At 34.1% G+C, this 24,043-nt stretch overlaps 1 protein-coding gene across 7 annotated transcripts in view; it reads right to left on the reverse strand.

Moving 5' to 3' along the window:
- The window catches only part of LRP1B (LDL receptor related protein 1B), a 1,895,525-nt gene that overhangs the window by 276,742 nt on the left and 1,594,740 nt on the right, over positions 1-24,043 (reverse strand). For all 7 annotated transcript variants that reach the window (XM_067025946.1, XM_067025948.1, XM_067025945.1 and 4 more), the window contains 7 exons: positions 17,718-17,910; positions 16,939-17,064; positions 13,031-13,159; positions 10,731-10,850; positions 3,142-3,255; positions 2,749-2,898; positions 166-288 (listed from right to left, as the gene is read on the reverse strand). In XM_067025946.1, the coding sequence (XP_066882047.1) occupies positions 166-288; positions 2,749-2,898; positions 3,142-3,255; positions 10,731-10,850; positions 13,031-13,159; positions 16,939-17,064; positions 17,718-17,910 (955 nt within the window). The remainder of the gene's footprint in view (positions 1-165; positions 289-2,748; positions 2,899-3,141; positions 3,256-10,730; positions 10,851-13,030; positions 13,160-16,938; positions 17,065-17,717; positions 17,911-24,043) is intronic.

The following is a 24,043-nucleotide window of genomic DNA, read 5'->3' on the forward strand; positions in this document are numbered from 1 at the left end:
TTTTCTGTTCTATTTTAATTTTTACCATTTTGTGATATTTAATCAAAATAAAAATTGATGTTAAAATCAATTAGCAATATTTTGTGTACAATCTCTATGTAAGAGAACATCAGTATATAAATAATAACATAGTTTATAAAAGTAAAGCAAGATATAATGTCTCACCACAGTGGAATTCATCAAGTCCATCCTCACAATCTTTCTGACCATCACATACCCAGGTATTCAAAATGCATCTTCCACTAGGACAACCAAAATAATTTTCTTCACATCTCTGTTTGTTTTGAACTGTGATAAAATATAGAATTTAATGTCAAATAAATTAAATTAATCTTAGACTTCTGCAATATAGGTAGATATCAAAATAGTAATACTCCTTGAAATGGAAGAGGTAAATAAAAACAAAACTTAAATAAAAAGAGCTGAGCTGAGGACATTAAAGAAAGTCCAGGTCATGAAAACCAAGGAAAAGCTAAAAAACTGGCATAGACCAAAGGAAATCAGGGAGATATGATAACCAAATCGAATCTAGGATTGGATCCTGGATCAGAAAGAGGATATTAATGGAAAAACTTGTTAAATCCAAATAATGTGGAGTTAACAAAAATAAAATAAAACTTTTTATAGATGACTATAAAATGAGTAAGCCAAAGGCTAAAGAATCATTTTAGGTGGAAAATATTCTTAATTCCATACTTGTGAAAAATAAATTACATTATAAAATCATTAGTAGATTTTTGCTGAGAAAGTGTAAACTTGGTGCTCCATACTTAGTGGGTACATATGCTTTGACAAGATTTATATATGTACTCTCTATTTTAAGGAAGGAAGAAAAGCAAGTTGCAGTAGAATCTCTAAAATTGTCATACCTAACAAAAATATCATGAGAATAAAAAGTATCTGCATATAAAATTGTTTTATAAATTATATATTTTTCAGGTTGTAGAGTATTATTATTATAACCTCCAAGACACATACAAAATACTAGATTTTTCTCTTTACTGGATGTCATTCATCCCCTTGCACCTTCAGGTTTACATAAATTTAGTGACTGGCTCACAGCCAATCAGGAAATAAATCTTAGAGTACACATGGCATCACACTATAGTGATACATTATGACTATTTTAAGGTAACAAAAATTACCTCCATTCTACTTTTTAATGCCAACTTTGTAGATCTAATTAAAAATGAAAACTACTTTTTGGAGGAATTTATCATTAACACAAAAAGTCTTGATTGTGCTGGATGTCTTACTTTTTCTTAGAATATTGTCTAGATATAACCTAAGATATTTAGACTGACCTTTTACTGGCTTCCTGTTTGTCTGTCCACCTGTTTCATAAGTGTATATTAATGCCCCTTTCCTACTTCCCCAATATAATCACTATTCTCTATTAATGTTGAAAGTTAGCTTTCAAAATCATTTATTAATCTTAGAAATATATAAAGACTACAAATAAAGTAAAAAATATATATATTTACAAGCTTAATAGATACCTAGTTATACTGCCTTCAAAATAATTTTAAAAATTAACTATAGCCATAATGAGATAAAGAATTATTGCAGAAGAAACACTGGAATAAGAATCTAAACACCCAGTTTCCATGAGTCTAAAGCAATTTTCTATATTTATTTAATGTTTTATATAATGAAGAATAAAGTTTAAAAAAAAAGAAAAGATGTAGATCTGCAATGAGCCAGTGCCTCCAGAGAAGTTATCCAATTCCTCCTAGGATACAGTGAGTCTTTTCAAACCCAAAAGGAACATCACAGAGTGTCACACACTGATGAGCAATGGGGAAAAGAAAAAAAAGGAATCTGCTATTTCCCAGTTAATTGACTGATTATGTACCATTAAGAATATCAATTCTTTAGAGTAGATCATATGTGTGTGTGTGTGTGTATTGTATACACTTGTGTGTGGAATACCTACAAATATAATTTCCTAAAATGTTTCAAAAAATTATTACACATCTACTAAGCATGGAAAAAAAGTGACTAGCAGCAGGGTCAGGAGAAGGAAACAGCAGTATGAGAACACATGTAATAGTATACTACAAGCATATGTACTTTCAGTTATAGTAATTTAACATCTTTCTTTCTGGTATTATTATATATTTTAAAATTTGTTTCCTTAAATAGTTAGAAAGAAATAGGTTCATGACCTTCTCATGGAAGGCATTCTCGTAAGAATGCAGATGATATTTTCAGTGCTTGTGTAGGTAAAGATGGCTAATATATATAAATATACCAGTCTGACATTGATCCAGTAATGATAACTATCATGTTACCGATACTAGCATGCCAAAAGATTGTATAAACTGCATCAAATAGCCTAACTTGACAATACAAGCTGTATAATAACAGGAGTAAAGTCAGTGGTGAGAAACATAGCCTCCCTCCCTTTAGTCTATAGATAGTTTTCTCTCAGTATATACTACTTCTGTGAAAACTTTATAGATTACCCATTTTAAGACGTAATCACCAACTTTAAAAGGATTAATGAGGAACTGAACATGAAAAAGGAAACTGATCCAAACGCAGAACAGATTTCTCAAGTATCATTCCATAAGTCATTAAAAATATAAAGTGGCATGTCTAGCACAGGGTGATTATTTTAATTTAGTCTACAATATTTGTTTTAATCTGAGCCATTGAGTATCAAGAATGAAAATTAATAAGTTTATGCTATACAACCAGCCCTTAAATCTTCAAGGCAAAGACTGTTTTGTCTTCTAGAATTACCTGGGCATTTTAATTCATCTGAATAGTCTCCACAGTCGTTAGACCCATCGCATATCCAGGTTGGCAGAACACACAGTGAGGTAGAATTACATCTTATGAATCCTGTGGTTTTCACTCCAAGTTTATAGAAATATGTACAGTCTGTATTATCTATAAGGAGGTCAACAGAAAAATGAAAAACACCTCATCTGCAGAGATTATGAGCCTTCTATATAGGTCATAGAAACAAGAAAAGTTAACCTCATCTGAAGAAGTAAATATGCAATTATCCTACACAACAAGGGTTAATTACATATCAATTCTGGACAAGGTTCAGTGAAGAGTTAGACACTGTTCAATGTAATGCCAAAGGTGCACAGGCATGAACAAACAAAATGTAATGGAATATCTTACTGCAGTTCTTTTCATCTGAAGCATCTGCACAATCTAGGTTCTGGTTGCATCGTGCTGATCTTGGAATGCACGTCCCATCTGCACAGCGGAACTCAACAGTGGCACAGGTTGAAACTAGAAAAACAGGTAAATAAACAAATGGATAGAGGAGATAGAAAATGACTCCTTGCATAATATTTTGAGTACTTTAATTCTTACAATTTTGTTTGGTTTTGCCTTTTTAACTCTGGGCAGTCAAACTTGACCCATAACCCCCAACAACAAGCTTGGGTTAGATGCCTCATACATCTTCCCCTGTCACGCTGTTCTTCTCTACATTGTAGTACTTATAATACTGCATTGCAATAGCCTGTTTATGTATCTCTCCCCCCATTAAATTGTAAGCAGGGACCGTGCCTTGTTTTCCCTATCATACCATATCAGCGCTAAACCAACAACAACAACAAAATTAAATGTTGCTGAAACTTCTCTCTCCTTCCAACTTCAAAATACAAGGTATGACACTAAGCAAATGCCTGATTGAGTGTGTACAGAGAAATCCTGATCTGTTTGCTAAGAAAAAGTGAAACATTCCCTGCTATGATAAAAAGACACAAAGACAGAGTCAGAGATTGAGAGGGAGAAACCAGAGTATTTGCCTTATCTACTCAAAGAGGGAATAGTTCAGCACTGCTAGAAAGTCATCATGCTAAGTTATCCCCTTTCACATGGCCATATTACTAACATTTGGTATAGGAAATACGGATTCCTCATGCCAAGAAACATACAAATGTGGTATGACTTGTCTCTGTTGTTGGAAAGTATGGCTTTCCAAATCCCTGCTATGCTTAGATGAAAATCAGTTTTGATATGCTATCATCATTACATATTCTTTATACAGAATAGTTTATTCTTCATCATATATTCCTTTTCACTTTGCTTACACATTCATTACCATATAATGGTTTTCAGCAATATGTTGTGAACAGGTGCATGGCTTGTTTTGTGTTAGATTAATTTAGGTGAGATTTTTATTCCAAATTCAAATTTCCACAGGTTGATTATGTTAATGTACAACCTGAAGGGCTCTTTGATTATGCCACTTTTACTAGGGTTGATATTTTAAAGAGCCTATTTAATTATAAATATAAATTATATCAATTGTAAATAGTTAAAATGCTATCTTAAAATATGCAAATTTTATTCAAGGGTGTGTATGTCATTTTGTATTTCATAATGTACTGCTCTTATTATATTTAATTGTATCTTGCAACTGTATCCTTATTTGTATTTAAATGATGATTAGAATAAATGTTTTATTTACAATTTGCAATGATAATTACTTCACTGTTTTCTTCATTAAAAATAACATCATTTGAAACAGAGAATGCCATTATAAGTAGAGATAAATACACTGTTCCAAACAGGAAAAAATAGATATTTTTCTTTTATGCCTAAATAAAGCAAAATCTCTTCCATATTCTTTTCTATTACATTTCACATTCAATATTTTTCAGTGGAAACAATAAATGGAATATATAACATAGAAAATAATCATGACAAGCATATACATTTTGTTTCTGACTTTGCTGTCTATCAGCAGTCTCCTATTAAGAGGTTGTGTTCCAAAAGATTCCTCATAATCCCGTTATTTAGAAGACAGAATTCATTTATCTGTGAAACAGTATTCTAGATAGTGCTAATATTCCTAAAGAAGTCTACAAAGATTTATCTCTAAGCTACTTGATGTGGATTATCTAATACTTGCAGTTAGAGTTTGGGATACCAGAAATCCTAATTCTGAAGAAATGGGGGCAATCACAACCCATTCCACCATCTCCATCTCCCTCCAAACTTCCATAGAGTATCTTCTATGTACATGGCAGGGAGTCCATCTGGGTGGGTATTGGTGGCAGATAAAGTGAAGAGGCAAATTATGACTCCATGAACATGGAGATGGCATGTCAGACTGTTAAGAGGACTGGAGATTCAGGGATTTCACAGTAATGGAGTTTCAGAAATGGTGTTGGGGGCTCAGGTGGAAGTAAGTGTAAAGAATGGCTTATAAGAAGAGTGGAAATGTGGAGCAAGTAGAAAACGGTCTTGGATGGAATTCTAGGAATAAAAAGAGAAACAGAGGAACTCTAACCAGAAGAAAAGAAACTATAACTTTAAAGTTGAGAAGAGTGGTTAGGAAATAGTATTTAAGAGAAAGGCAAGGGGAAAAATGAGGTAGGGGGTCAGGCGAACAAAAATAAGGTTACTGAATCTTGGTGAGGAGGGCAAGGGCCTCCTAGAGTGGGTGAGATGTGCAAATAGGGACCAATTGTCCCTTTACGTCTAATCCTATCTCTATAGATTCCATGACTTGATACAGAGTTTTGGAACCACTAGAGGGTTAAATAGGGTGATAAGTGGCAATGGAATTGGACATATTAAGGTTGCACAATTCCATAAGCAGCAGGAGCAAGGTGGTTGTGGGGACTAACGTCTCCAGCATTTGTAGACAAGGAAAGACAGTCCTGGAACAGGAGAAATACATGGGAACAGTGACAATGTCACTTCATAAGTAAGCAAATGCTTCTTCTGCCAAAACCTCTACCTCTCTAGTCCCTCAACCATGCTCCTTTCTCATGTTGTTTTGGTCAGTCAGGTATTGAAATGTGTTTCACCCTTAGGGTGGGTCTTGAGGGAGAAAGGTGATGGGATCTCTAATTTGTCAGTAAATATGAAAGCTTTCTGACAATTTTTCTTCAGGCTAAAAGTCCTGGAAAAAAGAGAACAGAAAATAATGTAGTCCAGATAAAGGTAACCTGAGTGGGAAATACTAGACTCTTCCCTCCAGATAGTACAAAGGAAAAAGTACACCTACAAAATGTGAGTGGAAATATACCACAGCCACACCAGGAATAGCAACGAGACACGACAAAGGAAGATCTGACAGGGATGGTAGCTCAAAAGTAGCAGCAAGAGAGAAAGTAAAACCATTCTTTCCCTCATATACTTTCTTAATTTTCCTATTGAATCCACCTTATTTTCTCCATATCAGTTAAAATATTTAATCAGGTAGGAAAGATATAAAATTGATTAGTCTTTCCCTAGTTCTTAGGATGTTCCTTGTAAATAACCTAACTCAACGTTTTCTTTTCCAACTCTCCTACCCAGCCTGTAGCAAAGGGAAGGTGACAAGGAAAAAATACATGAAAGGTGCTGTCATATCTCTTCTGTTTACTTTCAAACCACCTCTTTTATTGAATTCACTGCTTAGGCTCTAAGGATATGCGAACCCGGAAGGAGTGATTATTTCCTCTGCAGACACGCTTATCCTTTTCCTTTAGCTTGTTTGTGGAATCTTCAAAGTTTTGCTATGAATTTGGGGAAAAAAAAAAAAAGAAAAACTCACCAGTTGCCTCTCCTCTAGGTCATCTCAGAAGTACTTAGCTCTCCAGTTCACCTAAAGGTGTTCAGATGGCCCGAGGAAGTTCATGTACTTCTCAAAGGGAGTATATTCATCTCAACAGGGAGCGAAAGAGGGATATTCTGCACTCTCTACAAATCTATTCACTCAAACTCTGACACAACCAGAAGAGGAATACAGAATGACAAACTTTCTGAACATCTCCTTAGATCCTCACCATCTAGCTTGATGTCTAAAGCTCTCAGTCATGAAAGGAATTACTACAAAGGGGCAGTAATAAAAGATTGATGAGGATTGGGGGTTTTGCTTTGCTTCCAAAGGATAAGAAACCAAAAATAACTCCTTGCAATATCCATTTCCACTCTGTAAATAGATTCTTTGACTTGTGGCATTAAAAAAGAGTAATGTTAATTACTATTAACATCTAAATTAAACAAACAAAAACTGTAATAGTACCTCAAATAATTTACAGATGATTCCACCATAGCCTCTCTCCACAGCCTATCAAAATCTCTCTGTATTTATTGACATTTTTATTGTACTGTTTAAATTGTGTTACATTTTATTTTATTTGCATTCAACAATAACATGTGGTTTGTGTGTGTGCATATATACATACAACAAAGCACTGCATCCCCATGTTGCACTGACTGAAGAAACAAAGAAGGAGTGACTAGAAGAAAAGGCTTGGAGAAATCATTCATTTTTCATTCTTCCTGAGCCTGTTCGTGCTCCTTTTCCTTCATTATCTTTTAAGTGCTTCAAGTGTCCATGTGTTTGACGGACACACATCTGAATTAATGCTTTATATGAAACTGGCTTATGGAAAAAGGACCCAAGTAAGTCTTTCCTCTATAGTATGAAATGTGCCCTACAAGTATACCATGTGAACAATCTTAAAATGAGAGAAAAATCAAATCTAAAAGATGCAAGTGTAATAAGTAACCTTTCATCTAAAAAGCTACCCATTTGTTTATCCTAAGGAAGCTAGTCCGTTTACTCAAATTTATTAATTTTTAGTATGTAATATAGCGTGTGCTTGAGCATTTGCAGTTTCAAATGTACTGCACTAGATACGAAGAAATTCAGGCATAAAATTTTGTTGTTGTTTCTTAAGATATCCAGTTGTCATGATCTCTTCACTATTATTATCACAAAAGAAAAGTTTTGACAGAAACTTGATTCTCAGAGTAGTTCTGCCCCCAAGTATATGGTTGAGATGGTTATAACACAGAAATTGAGAGTTTAGATTTAAAAAAGGGGAAATAACATTTATTTTATTGTAATTCAGCAGTTGATATTGGTATCAGTAGGCAGAATGAAACCTATCTACACTTTTGGAAGACTTAATGGCTTCAACCAGCCACATAAGAGTTTAATAAACATATACCATGTACTAGGTACTATATTTCATAAACCCAAACACACTAATTTACTTACTGCTTTTCAAAAAAACCATTTTCCAAGAAAATCCACAGTAACTGATTACATTTCTGTAGCTCTTTTTATGAATTTTGCTTTAAAATCTACTTTCTGTATATATTATTCAGTTCCTTCACATTCTAGCTTGATATTTTTATTTTTATCCTAGCTCAAAGTTTTCATTATATTCTCCTTTCCTGCTTACAAATAACTAATAAAACATACCCATTTTATGGTCTCCTTCTAGTTTCCTTTCTTCCAAATGCTTATCCATTTCCCTCTACTTACTCCCGTATCTTACTACATTTTATCATTTTTAATATTTTATAAATAATATGAAACAATAGTTGACTTAATTTTCAAATGTACTTGGCTCTTCCTAAACTACAGTGTCAACTTAGATAGTAAGCTACTCAAGTGTTTGGCCAAGGTCTTATATAGTATAAGACAGCAGAGTAACTTCTCAGTCGTTTATCAGCTACAAAATAATTTGTACGCATTCTGCCCTCTTCCTCAACTTTTTATAGCCTTCTCGTTACAACTGTACTTGACACATCTTTTCTTTACCATTAACCTTTTAAAAAAATAATCTGTATTCACTGTCTTTACTCTTTCACCATTCATATTCTGTTTCAATCCAATGTGATCTGGCTTTTCCTTGCCATTGCACTGAACTGACTCTCTTGAAGGCAAGCAAGAGATTATCTTCTATTTGCCAATTACAGTGGACACTCCAGTCTATGCACGCCCTCTTGCCTTCTCTGTAACGCGAACTTATCCTCCTCCTTTGTGAAGCTCTTTTTATTAGTCCTGTGGTATACTTTTCCTTTTTATATTAGTATCTTTCATTTTTAACAGGACATTCTGATGCACTCCCTTAAAACAACTATTACACCATATATCCTTTGAGCTCTCTCTCTTTAAGAAGTCCAAAATCAATAATTCTGGTCTAAACCTACTACCTGAGCTCCAGATCTATATTTACCTATATACCTTTCAAACAGTTCCATCTGAATGTCTACAGGTGCTCCAACTTCAGAATGTGTACTATTCTTATTATCTTATCCCCATCTCACACAAACAAAAGGCACACAAAAATAAATTTAAAAATTAATGAAAACAAATAATATTTTAAAAGCATACAAAACACACACACACACACACACACACACACACACACACGTATCTCCTCTATTCCCATGCTTCCTCCATGTTTATTACTGCAAAAGACTTGTTATGCTATCTTTTAAAATGCTGTTATATCTGTCTCTCTCCTCTTTATTCTTAGCTTTGGCTGCTGTAATAGGCTACTGTTTTGTCCTTCTGATCTCAGTATTAGAGTTTTCATTCTAAAAATCATAGGGTTTTTTTCTTTTTTAAAACTTTCTGGTGACTGCAGGATAAAGGTCATGTTCTTTAACATGGCACCAAAACAAAAAAAATCTTCATTTCCTGGTTCTTTCTTCTAACTTGCCTCATTTTTTTCACCACTCCCCAATATGCCATCTGGCTCTAACCATATCAAATTGCTTGCAGTTTTCATTATTGGTCCTTCTACTTGGAATTCTCTTCTATTTTGATCATTCTACCTTATTTATACTTTAAGACTCAGCTTAAATTTAATCTAGTCTATGAAACCTTTCAGGATACTTCCAAGCCCCCCAAAACAAAACAAAACTGTGTTCCTAATAGTGCAATCATAGCACCTTATATTCATCTTCACCTGTTTAAATGACTATCTTTCACTTAGAGTTTGAACTACTTGAGGGCACACACAGAACTTACAAATTTTTTGTCTCAGTCTTTAATGAATTTTACCCAATAAAGTATTTCAATGGATGGAAAGATTTGTAAAGGTAAATTGGTTTGGAAAGATCTGTTGGGTCCAGGTTTTAGGAGACCTTAAATGTCAAACTAAAAACTTGTCACTTATTCTGCAAACATTGGGATGCTTTATCTGGGAAGTGATAAAAACGTAAATGTTTACATAGCATTTACTATACGCCAAGTTCTATTCTAATACTGATATACTTATTTAACTATTGTCTCTTTTTCTTACAGCTTGGGAAACTGAGCCACGGGTTGGTTAAGTACCTTATCCAAAGTCATGCAGTTAGTGGTGGGGCTGGGGTTCTATCCCAGGTAGTCTGGTTGCTGATGTGTCACAGTCATTACTATGGTAAAATGTTAAATTGTTTTAGCATGACTAAAAATTCAGATTTACTGGAAAGAGTAGAAACAGGGAGACCAATAAAAGGGCTACTTTGTTAATCCAGGCTCAAAGTAGATTGAAGGGGAATATATCTCAAAGAATTGGAAGATTTATTGATGATTGGACATGTGGGTGATAAAACATGGTGGAAGGAGGAACCAAGGATAGTACCAAGGTTTCCTGTCCAATAAGTAGGAAAATGATGAGAGCATGGCTAGGAGAGAGAATTAAGGAATGAAGGGGAACATTTTGGAGCAGTAGATTCAGTATTATACATTCTAGTAGAAATGTCCCATAAATAGGGTGGGTTCAACTGAAAAGGTGAGAAAGAATTTTGAAGTGAGCAAAGAAAGAAATAGAAACAGAAAATATAGTCATAATTTTCAGTTGACTCTAGTAACTCCCCCCCAATAGCATTTACCAAAGTATGTCCACAGACGCTAATTGTTGTTATGTATTAAAAGGGGGAAACCATAGTGCTCTCAGGAACACACTTTGGAAGAGTTTAGGAAACACTTAGCATGATAATATTCCGAGGTTGATACAATATGTGTTTACCTTTACAGTCTAATTCATCAGAGTTGTCTCCACAGTCATTTCCACCATCACATAACTTGCTGTGAGGAACACAACGACGATTGTAGCAGGGCTTGAAACCTCTTCGACAGCTTCTGTTTTCTTACACAGAAAAGTAAAACACATACTTGGAGGGCTTATAGAACTATTTTTACAAAAAGAATATCACAGATGATATCTCATTCACAATAACCGGATTGTGGGTCTATAAAACAAGTGCCGTGTGGCATCCAAGTTCTGGGTTAGAATATCTGTGCATTATCAAGTAGTTCATGCAGTAAAAAGCCTTTCTGACTGTTTTAACCTTAGTGATTCATACTCGGAGACCTCGTCAAACTATACTCACATCATTGTTTCTGGCATTCCTGTAAGCTAGCATAGAAATAAACATGTATCACATACTCAAATCTGAAGAAATGAATCTCTACCTCCAACGTAATAAAGACAAACCAACGCCTATCCCCTCTCTCCTTTGTACCCCACAAGGATTTTAAAACAAGGAAAAAAGTGTCAAAACATGTTATCTCTGAATCAGTGAATCCAAGAGTCACCTACTTATCCATACATTTCTCTTAGAAATCATCTTAAAATGTCTATCAAAATTTTATAAGCAGAATAATAATTGCCTCTGAATTCTATTTACCTTAATGAGAGTCTCCTGACATTTTCTGATTTGGGGCAGAAGGTACCACTCACAATAATAATAGCTGCCATTTACTGAAAAGTAATTTTGTGCCAGGCTCTATATTGAGCAGATGTAAATGTACATTTGTTTATTTAATGCTCCCAACCATCACCCCATCTAGATTTGCTTGGTAGTGAGAAATTAAAACATAGAGAAGTCAGTACCCTTGTTCATGCTAGTCACACACAAGTACGTTTGGGAACAGAGATTTAACCTCAAGTGTGATTCTAAACTCTGGAATCTATACCTGAGATTGTCAAACTATAGCCCGCAGGCCAAATGCAGCCTATCAGCCTGTTTTTATATGGCTCTGAAGCGAAGAATGATTTTTACATTTTTAAAGGATTGTTAAAAAAATAAAATATGTGACAGGAGTATATATGGCCCACAAAACCTATAATACAAGCTGACCTTTTACAGAAAATGTTTGCTAACCCCTTCTCACACAAATATTACCAGCCTTCTAAGAAGATAAAAATAATGTAAAATATATTCTCAAGCCAATTCATAATAATGTGAATTTGTAAGTTGATTATTATTACATTTTTATATGCTTTAATATTTTCATGGTGTACAGGATATAGCTGTTGATTCAAGCAAACATGTCATTTGAGGTAAATTCCCTAAGATTTCAGTTACATATAAATTATGGACAAATTACATTTGACTGTCATTTTAACCAAGGGTGTTTATTCTACAATGTAAAAGAGTGACATAAATTTCCCAAAATCCATCCTCCTCTTGTTTTAACTTTCTCTAATATAAGAAAACAAAGGAGAAAAATAGAAGCCAAATATAGCAATTCCAGATATAGATTCCTAAATTTTGCAGAGCGTATAATACCAGTACTATTGTATTTCAGCACAAAAATAAATCAGACTAATTTAGAAATAATCTGGATCAATTCTACAATAACTATTAATGATTGCATAAACACAAACTTTCAGGAAAAATATTGTTGCAGTGAAGGCAAATAACAGTTGCTTACTAGGGTCCAAAAGCCAGTCTCTACTTCCAGGGGAGAAGGAAAGGTTGACTACCACTTGGTGTCACCTACAGAGGCACAGATGGTGGAATTCCATATTTAATGGGGACCATGGCTAAAGCAATCAGCCTTTGTACCTAAGGACACTAGCTCTGGGACAATCCTGGAGGCAAAAATAGAATGAATAAGACTTTGATATCAACACAGCAACATGCTATTGATTTATGGTGGACTTTTGCTGCAGAGTAAACCTGCAATATTTACCCAATAACTGATATTTCTGACATATTTTTAGGAATGTAAGCCTGAAACGTTTTGCTAATGATGAATAATGAAGCAGCTCAAAAGACATGCTCCTGCTGCATTTAAATTTATACTTCATGCATGGAAAACCATGAGGAAATTCTTAAATGAATATCATGTGTTTTGGGTAGGAAATATGGTGCCCCATATTTCTTGAATAAGAACAAAGCCAAATTATTTGCCTTAGATCTACATGTTAATGAGAGGCATTAAGGAAATCATACACATAAAACAAATGGAGACAATCACACCAAAAGCTGTAAAAAGAATTACATTCTGAAATGAGTAAATCATACATTGGAAACTCACCACAGTAGAGCAGTTTTTCGTCTGATTTATCCTTACAATGAGGAATGCCATCACAGGTGAGCTGGTAATCAATACATTCTCCATTTCCACACTCAAACTCGGAATAAATATTGCAGGAAGAATTTTTAGCTGAAAGGAAAAAAGCCAACGTTTTATACAATAACAAACATTTTTGATGTCATAACAATTGTTTCCCTTAATCTTAATTATAAAAATAAACTAAAATTTATCTAAATATAAAAGTAATAAAGGACAGTGGTTTATGGCATTTCTTTACAAAAAAATTAAGAGGGACACTTTTTATTGTGTTATCTTCAACCTCCCTTTGCAAATTTTGGGGAATTGCCTGACTTTATTTTTCTTTTATGCCTGCTTGTGTATTTTGTTAATTATTTGGTGACTGTACATTCATGGAAAGAAGGAGGGGTTTAAATCTGGGCGACTATATTTATGAATCTTGCTTAACAGTGTATGTTAAAAATAAATTTTTAAAAAGAGCCGGTTAAATAAGCTCTGTACATACTGAGAGTGTTTTTGTATTTTCTTATTGAAATCTCGTATATTCTTCAATACATTGAAATTTTCCAGTATATAGAGTTCTTATCTTTGAATGCTTGAATTTATTCATCTCAAATCTCACCTCCAACTGGTCTTCCTCCCCAACTACCTGTTGAAGAAATTTCCATAGCAGTTTCTATCAATCAGAAGTACTGGAATTGCTGAACTTACTTTCATCAGCCTCTTGCTCTATCCATGGTGAGAAGTACCAGGGAGCAGACCCTCTCTTCCTGCCACACGTGATCAGTACCTGCTCCTTGAAATGCATGGGAATCTAGGATGTGCTAGTGAAGGACAATGATAAACTGGAAAGCATGTGCGCCAGATGCTTATGGGCTCCAGTGGACCACTGCCATATTGTCCCACTTCTAAATGTCAGGATTTTTATAAGAAATTAAAAGCCTGAGTTTTTATGTGGTTTGCCCAACTTGTGAGTACCAGGCAACAGCCATGAGTACAAAAAGCTTTTCTACAGTTAGGTTTCATCCCTGGAGTGCCAGTATGTTACCCTTGCCTTAGAAAGACCTCTCTTGGGGAAAACAGACTTACTTTTATTCTTAAATAATAGATTTACTAGCAAACTTTTGGGATGCAATGTTTTGGTTGTATTATGTGCTATTTGCTTGCATGTACTCATTCCATTGCTTGTTGAAAAATTGTACCGTGAAAGTCAGTCATATTAACTATGTTGGAAGTATTAGAATTCATTTATTTCTACCAATGCAGGTAACACAGCTTAACTTTACTATCAGTTTTTTGGATTTATTTCAGGAATAATCAATTAAACAGCCACAAATACTGTTTAAAGTTTCCAGTGTTTTATTTCTTTCTTATCCTAGAATTTAACTCATTTTACTAGAATATCTACCTTATCTACCTATTAAAGACTTATAATTTAACTTTTTAAATGATAGCACCCCTCTCTAAAGGTAATTTTATTTTTCTTGGGGCAGTCGAAACTCCACTGGTCAGTAGCTAAGGTAGAATACCATTTTAGAGGAAGCAACAAGGAATTAAAAATCTAAAAATATCATTAACTTTAAAGAATTATTGTCCTTAAGAAGAGTGCTGACATTACTGCACACAATCACCTTAGATCATGAACTGAGCAAAATTCATCCATTTACTAAGAGTCCATTAGAATTCCTAACTTATTTTGTCTATTTTAAACATATCCTGTTTAATTTCTCATTTCCAGTGAAAGCTAATGGTTATGATGGCAAATATCATATTTTGCTTTTATAATCATTGTGCCTTTAAGGAAAAAATGAAAATTATTCATGATAAATATGGTTTATCATGAAAAAACAAACATTGTATGAGCATAATTCTCGCTTAGGTATGTTCATTTGAAGAAATAGTATTGAGTATTTTCTGCCTCTTTCTAGAAACAAAAAATGTAGTTCAGCTATCCTCAATTCTCTTACAAGGTAATTGCTTCATCTAATTATATTTTCTATTCTTATTTCTGTTATGGGTTTTAATAAGGTTAGAAATGTTGTGTAAAATGGAATTGCCTAATCTTTTTGTCAAGAGTTATGACACCGAATCGTTTTTCCCTCCTTTGCCCTCAGGTAGGTGTTAGTAAATGGTCCTTCACCCCTGTAATGCTGCCATTAACATTCATAAACTGCTCTGGGTGAACTAATTCAGAGGTTGACACAGATATGCCAGAAACATCCTCATTTCCTGAAGATGAACTTGACAAGAAGAAGCCAAGGGTTACTTTTCAATCTCTCTGCTGGACCACAGGATTTCAATATGAATGCACAGTGGATACAAGATACTTCTGTAAAGATATGTCAGCTCTGAGGAATCCAATATCACTCTACAGTTCTATGTGACTACAACTATGCTTGTTTAAAACTATAGTTTTCTGTCTGATTCATTCCCTCTCATCAACAGTGAGAAGCAGGTGGCTTAGTAGGGACAGATGTATCTAATCTATTTTTCAGCAGTGACAGGCATCTGCTGTATAAAAATAAGCCTTGCTGTTCTGACTAAAGGCATTGGTTTACTACTGGCCTGTAGTGACCTGTGAAAGAAACATGAGTGATTCTAATGCATGGCTAAAACTCCAGGCTTACAGATAGCATCAGATCCAGACCATTACAGCTGAAACCACAAAGCAAACTGAAAGACAGAGTTTAAGCAATTGCGTGAGCAATTCAGGGAAGTGTTAGGTGATGAAGAAATGTGGGAATCTGTGGCCCAAATTATTGAAATTTGCTATCTTCTGAACAATTACATCATTCCCTTGTTTTCGTTGGCACATTCTTAAACAAAAGTCTTTTACTTCTTTTGCTAAGAGATGCCTTTTTGGGTTGTGGTACCAATTTGCAAAGTGAGAAAATACGTGTATGTTCTTGCATTAGGTGCAGTAGTTTTCAAAGTAAAGAAAACGATGACAAAGTGCTCATATTAAAATAAAGAACAAAAGAGGACATCCTCTTGGTATATAAAGACCAAAAGAAGACTAAAGATGAAAAATACTTACAGCTTATGATACTAATTTTTATAATGTAGATATATCCAGCTCTATTGATTTTCTAAGATGAAATATATGAGATGAGGATACAGGTGAGGAGAAAAAAAAATGTCCAAAATTGACACATCCTAAGTGTGAGTTCACCAATTTCCAATTTTCCAAGATGCTTCTCTCCCATCTTTCTTACTCATGAATAGTCTTAATATTAAAGAGAAATTAACCCTTTTTATGTTGCTGGCTAATTTTTCATGGCAGTATTGGAACACTTGAACCCTTATTTATAGTAGAAACAGTTTTGGAAACTTAGCTGTTAATAAGTATTTACTGTAATGGTACTAATTAAAGATTGTAATGCCTTTGGGAGATATAAACATCATGCAAGGCTGCAATGTTACATTTTTAATTAACAGTTTGGAAATGATTACAAATAAACTGTGTGAGCCATTCTTTCTCATTTACATAGTCTGATGGACTGTGAATGGGTTTACTACAAAGCTACTAAGCTACTGCCTGTACACTGCTTTATTTCAGCTTTAATTAATTTCGCTATTGACTGAATCCTCAAAGTCATAAACACAAGTTTTCAGATGATCATTGCTTGCAGGTATTTCTCTAGCTAATCCAACACCTTCCAGCCCAGAATCAGGGGGACACAACACTTGTCACTGTTTGGGTTATCATTACCTATCACATGGTGCTATAGGTAGAATGGTAAACTGAGTTCTTTTTAGAATGGAGAGATAAGACAACCAGGCCTCTAATACTGGAAGAGAGTACAACTTCATAAATATACTCAAACAATTTCAAGGTCCATGTGTGCCATTCTGAGCAGTTATATCACATTTCAATTCTCTTTACTTACTCACACATCTGTTGTCATTCAGCAATATTCGATCCCCCCTGCAGGAACAGTTCACTCTTCCGTTAGGAGTTAAAAGGCACAGGTCATGGCAACCTCCATTCAGTAACGCACATGGAGAAAGTTCACCTGCAATGAACAGGTTTTACTGGTGATATTTTATATTGAATTCCTAGTCTCTGTCCATATAGATTAACAGTAAACTGTTAGACAGCCCCAATCTCTCAAAAATATCCCATGAACAAGGAAGATTTGGGATTTTTAAACAAATCTAAATATTCCAAAAGATAAGAATATTAAAAACATGTAACAAATCTCTACATTTTCTAACATATTTGTCATTCAACCCACTAGTACCTCTAGAAACCACATGCATACTGCAGACTGCAATTTTGTAGGTATTCCAGTGAGTAAAAAAATTTTAAGGCCAGATGCAAAGCTTGTTTATCAACAAGTATTATTTTCTTGGAAACAATTTGAATGTTCAAAAATATGAGGAGTGAGCAAGTATGAAATAGAAATCCAGAAGCAAATAATTAAAGATGAATTGTTCCTCTGGTGATAAATTAAGAACTACAAAATTTTCCATAAAACTTTCAGATAATTTCAATATATTAGATAGTCAAAGCCTGAACACTAGCCCCAGAAACAGTAAGAAAACAAAATCCAACTAAGTATTACTTAAAAACATAAATACGTTTTTTGAGAGATTATATAATTGAGAAATATATTTGTAACTTACAAATAAATATTGTAACTTACAAATAAATATTGTAACTTACAGCTATTGGTGTCATTGGCAACAGCTATGATACCCATTGGTTGATGTGGAATATCAGAACGAAGAATTTTTGTATCTCCTCCCGTGTACTTGTTGGAACGCAGGATAGCTCTTCTTCCCCAGTCTGACCAGAAGATATAATTGTCATACACAGCCAAACTGAGAAAAGTCCCTGGCCCAGATTTGACAATCACCTGGAATAAAGTAAAATATCATATTTTTTTAAATGAAGATATCCATATCTGTTTTTGCTCAAAAGAAAAAAGAGAGGTTAAGATTATTTCCGATTATTGAAATAATCAGATAAAAATACATTTCACTAAATGTATTATCATAATGTGTTTATAGTTTATTTTAAATGTCTTAACCATCCTTAGTTTTTGCAATGTTTACTTAATATTTTGCAGTATATTTCTATTTAATAATCATTCAGTTTTTTAAGCAGTTGTGTATTTTTAGCATTATAAACCAAAATTATCACAACAATATGAGACTATTAGTACTAAACATTTATTTATCATTATTAAGAAATCTTTAGATATACAGTAAACACTCACTAAGCTCTCAGAACTATATACAGAATATAAAGTTCATCTGATCCAGGTTATTCCTTTAGGAAGCTTACAACATGAATAAGTTAACCAGATATACATGTATTGGCAATAAAAGTTTAAAAGCAAAGACCAAAAAGTTTCACTCAGACCAAGATGAAGTAAAAGGGTGTAGATTTTCCTTCTCAATAAAACAAGTAAAAGAAAAAATATATATATGTGTGTGTGTGTGTATATATATATATATATATATAAATATATAAAAGGAGGCTTTTCAACACATTGGATATCAGGTAAGGAAGGACAGTGATTCCTGAGTAACAGGAAATAAACCAAGTAGTCCCATAACCTCCACAGTTTATAGCCTGAGACAGATTCTAGGTAGCAGCACAGAGCAAAGAGACCCAACAGAGTCCAGGGAACTCTCTGAGTGGATATAGCTGAGAGTTATGGGAGGGTAATATGGTTAGCTCTCACAAGGCAGAGTGTTGGAGAGGAGAAGCCAACAGAGAGAGAACTCTGGATATCTGCACCGTGTCCTCCTGGAGTATTAAGCACATGCCTATGTGTGTGAGACAGTTACTACAAGCTGGTAAAAGAGTCATGCGAAAGGATTAGAGATAAGAGTTTCCAAAACTTACGTGGCTCCAAGTATCACACTTGTTAAGGCCAACCAGACTTAAAATCTTTCTAATTCATGGGACTCTGAGTAGAGTACTTGGAAGGGTCTTGGCTCAGCAACTGGGAATAATTAACCCTAAACTCTGTTCTACTCCAGTCTCTCAAACCTTAACAGCAAATCCTGAAAGGATCAAACTCTTTCCAGGTAGCGTAACTGTTTCCCAAAAGAAAGCTCAAGAATTTTAACGGTAATATGTAAAATTTTACCCCTAAACTACTATGGAAAAAAAGATGAAAAGTCGCAAATCAGTGACCTCAGCTTCCACCTTAAGAAAGTAGAAGAGAAAATGTAAGTTAAATCCAAAATAAAGGAAAACAAAATAAAAATCAGAAGAGAAAGCAAGGAAGTAGAAAACAGGAAAAAATCAGAGGAAAATCTATGAAACTAAAAGATGGCTCTTTGATATCAATAAAATGGAAAATACATAATGATGAAGTGAGTTTTATCCAAGGAATATAGTTATTTAACATTTTAAAATCCTATCAGTATAACACACAAAATAAGAAAACTCATATGAAGATCTCAGTACAGAGAATTTATTGGTTGGATCTAATATGCATTCCTGATAGAAACTCAGACTAAAAATATGAATAGAAATAAAACTAGGAATGAGACAGGAATAATCATTCTTACTACTTCTACCCAACATTGTCCTAGAATTTCTAGCCAGTATAATTAGGCAAGAAAACAAAAATAAAAAGTATTCAGATTGGAGATCAGACAAAGTCTGATCGATCATCTAGGCCTGCCTTCACCAAGAATCTCGTTAGGTCAGTTTAGTGCATTTGGGGAAGATGTTTCACTTTAAAAAAAAATTTTTAGTTTGCTCATCTTAAAGATGGGGCTGATTAAAATCCTCCCTTACCTCTGATATTTCCTCTTAATAATTGTCCATCCACTCACAGCCCATTTACTCCCTGGCTATAAATTTCTACTTTTCCTTGTATTTAGAGTTGACCTCAATCCCTCTGCTCTATTGCAAAACCCCACTGCAGTTGTCTCTATACCTATCCTGATAGTCCTGAATAAAGTCCGCTTTATCGTTTTAACAGGAGTCATGGATAGTTTTTCCTTAACACATTCAATGTAATACTACTGAGAAAAAAAAGAAAAAGGATGAATTATTGATGTATGTAACACTGTGGATAAATTTCAAAATAATTATGCTGAGTTGAAAGAAGCCAGACAAAAGGGAGTACAAGGTATATGATACCATTCATATAAACTTCTACAAAATGCAAACTAATTTGTAGTGACAAAAAAACAGTGTTTCCTGTGGACAGAGTGAGAAGCGGTAGGGTGGAAAAAGAAGGATTAAAAAGGGAAATGAAGAAATGTGTTGGGGTCATTGATATGCTCATTATCTTGATGTGATTGTGGACTCACAGATAATATGGGTGTTGTATGTGTGTGTGTGTGTGTATGTGTGTGTGAGAAGACTTTTAAAATTTAAATATTTATATTTTAGTGCATGTCAATCAGATCTAAATAATTTTTTTAAATAAAGGCCAAAAATTTCTTTAAAATATTTTCAGAAGTAACATTAAGTAAATATATGGGACTGCAACTACATTTGGAAGGACAGGATACATCAGAAAACAGATGCTTTTATTGTCTAGTCATTTTACTTTGCTTTTGCTTCTAAATCTAATCCATAGGTGACCTATCCAAATAGTTCCTCTGAACTCTTCAGCAAAGTAGTGAATGAACAGAGGGATGGTTTAAATGTGAGCACACCCTTGTTAGTTGAATGAAATGCTCAGATTTCTAGAAGAGAGAAACCAATATGAGTTTTCTCTTTTAGCAAAGAGATGAGACATAATTTTAGGAATTGAACAGTAAACATACAAAAGAAGAGAGGAAAAAAAGGACCTTAAGCCTTAGAGAAGCGAAGAAATCTACAAGAATTTGCCTCTAAGGCAGCAAAAACTTCAACGAACAGCTTTAAAGGCATTGATGTAGTTTATTTTGTTTGGTTTCATTTAAAGAAAGCTTTGCCTCCCTATTGTGGACAAATTACATGAATAGAGACAGTCGTGGCATACTTAGAATAAAGAAATGGGCTTTTTGCCTTATCAACACCCTAATCAGGATAGCTTGATAATCGACATCCAGTCCAGAACTATAGAATTTACTCAGTTATCTCCATTTTAGAAACCATTGTGGTATAATGGGAAGGGCTCAGAAGGCCTACATTCAAATGGCAGCATGGTCATTCTTGAGCAGAGCAGATTCGGGGAAGATGTTTCACTTTTTTTTAAATTTTAGTTTGCTCATCTTTAAGATGGGGCTGATTAAAACCTGCTTCAACAACTTCACAGGGCTGCTATAAGGATATATATAGAAATATTTTGAACACCTTATATTTATATACATCCATATGTATATATACATATATGTTTGTATTTATTTAATTTAGCTGTCAGAGATAAGTTTGATATTAACTTTTGTGATTTTTGCCTCCAGATCTGTTATAAAATAATTATTTTTGTATAAAAATCAAATTTAGAACCTCAATAGTAATATTTTTATAGAAATAAATCAATTTGATGATTTGCCTTGGAATATTAAATATGCCAAGCAGAGACCTAGCTAGATTACTTTTCCTTGTAATCAGAAAAAATAAATAAAAAAGGAATTTTCACAGGAATGATGACTGCATGGGAATGGTCACGAAGAAACAAATATTTGGAAAATACCCTTCCTGGTGCCACATGTTGCCTTCTTAGGAATTAATACATTCTAGGATTAAATCATTTACTGACTACTAAAATTGATGTGGTTTGGAGAAAACAGATAATCTTGGGAATGTGGTAGTTTAAAAGAAAAAATAGTCCCCTCTCTTTACTCCATCCTATATCAAATTCTAAATTATTATGATGTAATTAGCAATGTCATCTTCCTGATTTCCCAAATTTTTCCTCATTCATTCTGAATTAATTGGTAATTACCCTCTTATAAAAACAATTACTTCATTTTTATTCTGAATATATAAGTAATTTCTATTCTTAGAGCAATTTTCTCAAGTTTTCATGTACATACAATTCACTCTGAGATTTGTTAAAATTCATATTCTGATTTACTAGGTTAGGAGTGGAACCACAGATTCTTAATTTCTAACAAACTTCCAGGTGTTGTTGACGCTGCTGTTTGGGAGCTCACTTTAAAAAACAAGAATTATAAAACAGAGAAAAGTACAAAAGAGAATAAATAATAATCTTACCACACAGATCTAATTACTTATCATTTTGGATTAAAGAATATATATTTCTTTCTTTCTTTACAAATTGACAGGCCCATAAGCACTCCAAGGTTTCTTGAGATATAAGTAAAATCAATTTCAAAATTTTAACTTAAAAAAAAGCAACTATCTCCAATCTCCAACCTCTTTAAAGAGGGGAAAAATATGTCTTTCCTGATCTGTAATACTTTAGAACATCTTATATTACAGAGGGACAAGATAATTCTTCCACATGTTCTCCTGTGCTTAGAACAATTTTACTAATCTAAGTGCAGGTCACGTTGCTGTATAATAGTGGTTTTCACCTAACCTCCACCCTTCCAAACACACACACACACAAACACACACACACACACACACACACACACACACACACACACACACACACACTGGAGCATGGGGAAAACTAATGCTAAAATGCACTTTTTTGCCCTATTGGAAATCTGAAAAGATGGCTGATATTTAGTAAGTGTACGAGTTTAATATTCCTCATTTGTATTTCTTTGGAAATAACTTGTTATTCCCTAGTCAATATTTCATGAGTATAAAAGATCACCTGTAACAATGTTACGGACTGAATGTTTGTGTCTCCCCAAAATTCATATGTTGAAATCTTAACCCACCATATGATACTTGTAGGTGGAACATTTGGGAGGTAATTAAGTTTAGATGAGCTCATGAGGTCCCTGTGATGGGATTAGTGTCCTTATATGAAGAGGAAAAGATCTCTCTTGTTCTCCTTCATGTGATGATATGCAGCAAGAAAGGAGCTGCTGCAAGCCAGAAAGAGGTCTGTCACTTGAGCCCAAACATGCTGGCATGCTGATCTCAGATTTCTCAGCCTGGAACCCTGAGAAATAAATGTCTATTGTTTAAACCACCCCGTCTATGGTATTTCGTTCGTTAGAGCAGCTGGAGCTGATTAAGACAGTTTTACTTTTTCCTTTTTGAAGAGCCAGGCTTTAAGATTTATATCTGCTTAAAATTTCAGTTACTATTCTTTTGAATCAACACAATAAAGATTGCTTGTTAAGAAAATGATAACTTCTATACTGTGCTTTCTGGGAAGATTTTCCTGAGAAAAGGAAGGATGAATAGGCGATAGGATGGGAAAGAGAAGGAAAAGCTTTTGGCAGAGGGAATACATGGTGCAAAAGGCAAGAGGAAGGGGGAACATGAAATGCTGGGAAAAGGAACAAAGGTTAAGTGAGCATTATTAACACTGAGACATCTGGGGAGAGGATCCCATGATGAGCCTGGTGAGAAAGGCCAGAAGGGCAAATATGTAGGACATTCCTTCCTATAGGCCAAGGTTGTGAGTCTGAGTTCTGTTCTGAAAGTAATGGTAAATTAAAAAAAAAAAAAAATTAAGCACTTTAAGGTCATTATTCGTTTGTAAAGATTATTTAGCCTCTGGTGTAGATATTAGATCAGATAAGAACAAAAAGAGTTTCAGGGACACCAGTTAAGATCAACTGCATTTTTCCAGACAAAGGATAATACTTATGATATTTTGAGCAAGAAAGGTGAAGAATACAAATATTAGGGGAGTATTTACAAACCAAGGACTCTCTATTTCCCTTTCTACCAGAACCCACAAGGGTTTTCATCACTCATTCATTCATTCAATCGTCCTTTTACCATTGTTCTGGTAAACAATAAGAGCTAACACTTCATGAATGCTTACAACGTACAGGATGCGTATGTATCATACCAAATTTAATCTCACTCTACCCTATATGGTAGATACTATTCCAATCCACCTTTTATTGATGAGGATTGAAGCTTAAGAAGCTTATGTAATCAGCCCAAGGTCACAGATTTACTCAATGATTTGAGGTTATTTCAGACCC

Source organism: Kogia breviceps, chromosome 2 (genome assembly GCF_026419965.1).
Source record: "Kogia breviceps isolate mKogBre1 chromosome 2, mKogBre1 haplotype 1, whole genome shotgun sequence".
Lineage (NCBI taxonomy): Eukaryota > Metazoa > Chordata > Mammalia > Artiodactyla > Physeteridae > Kogia > Kogia breviceps.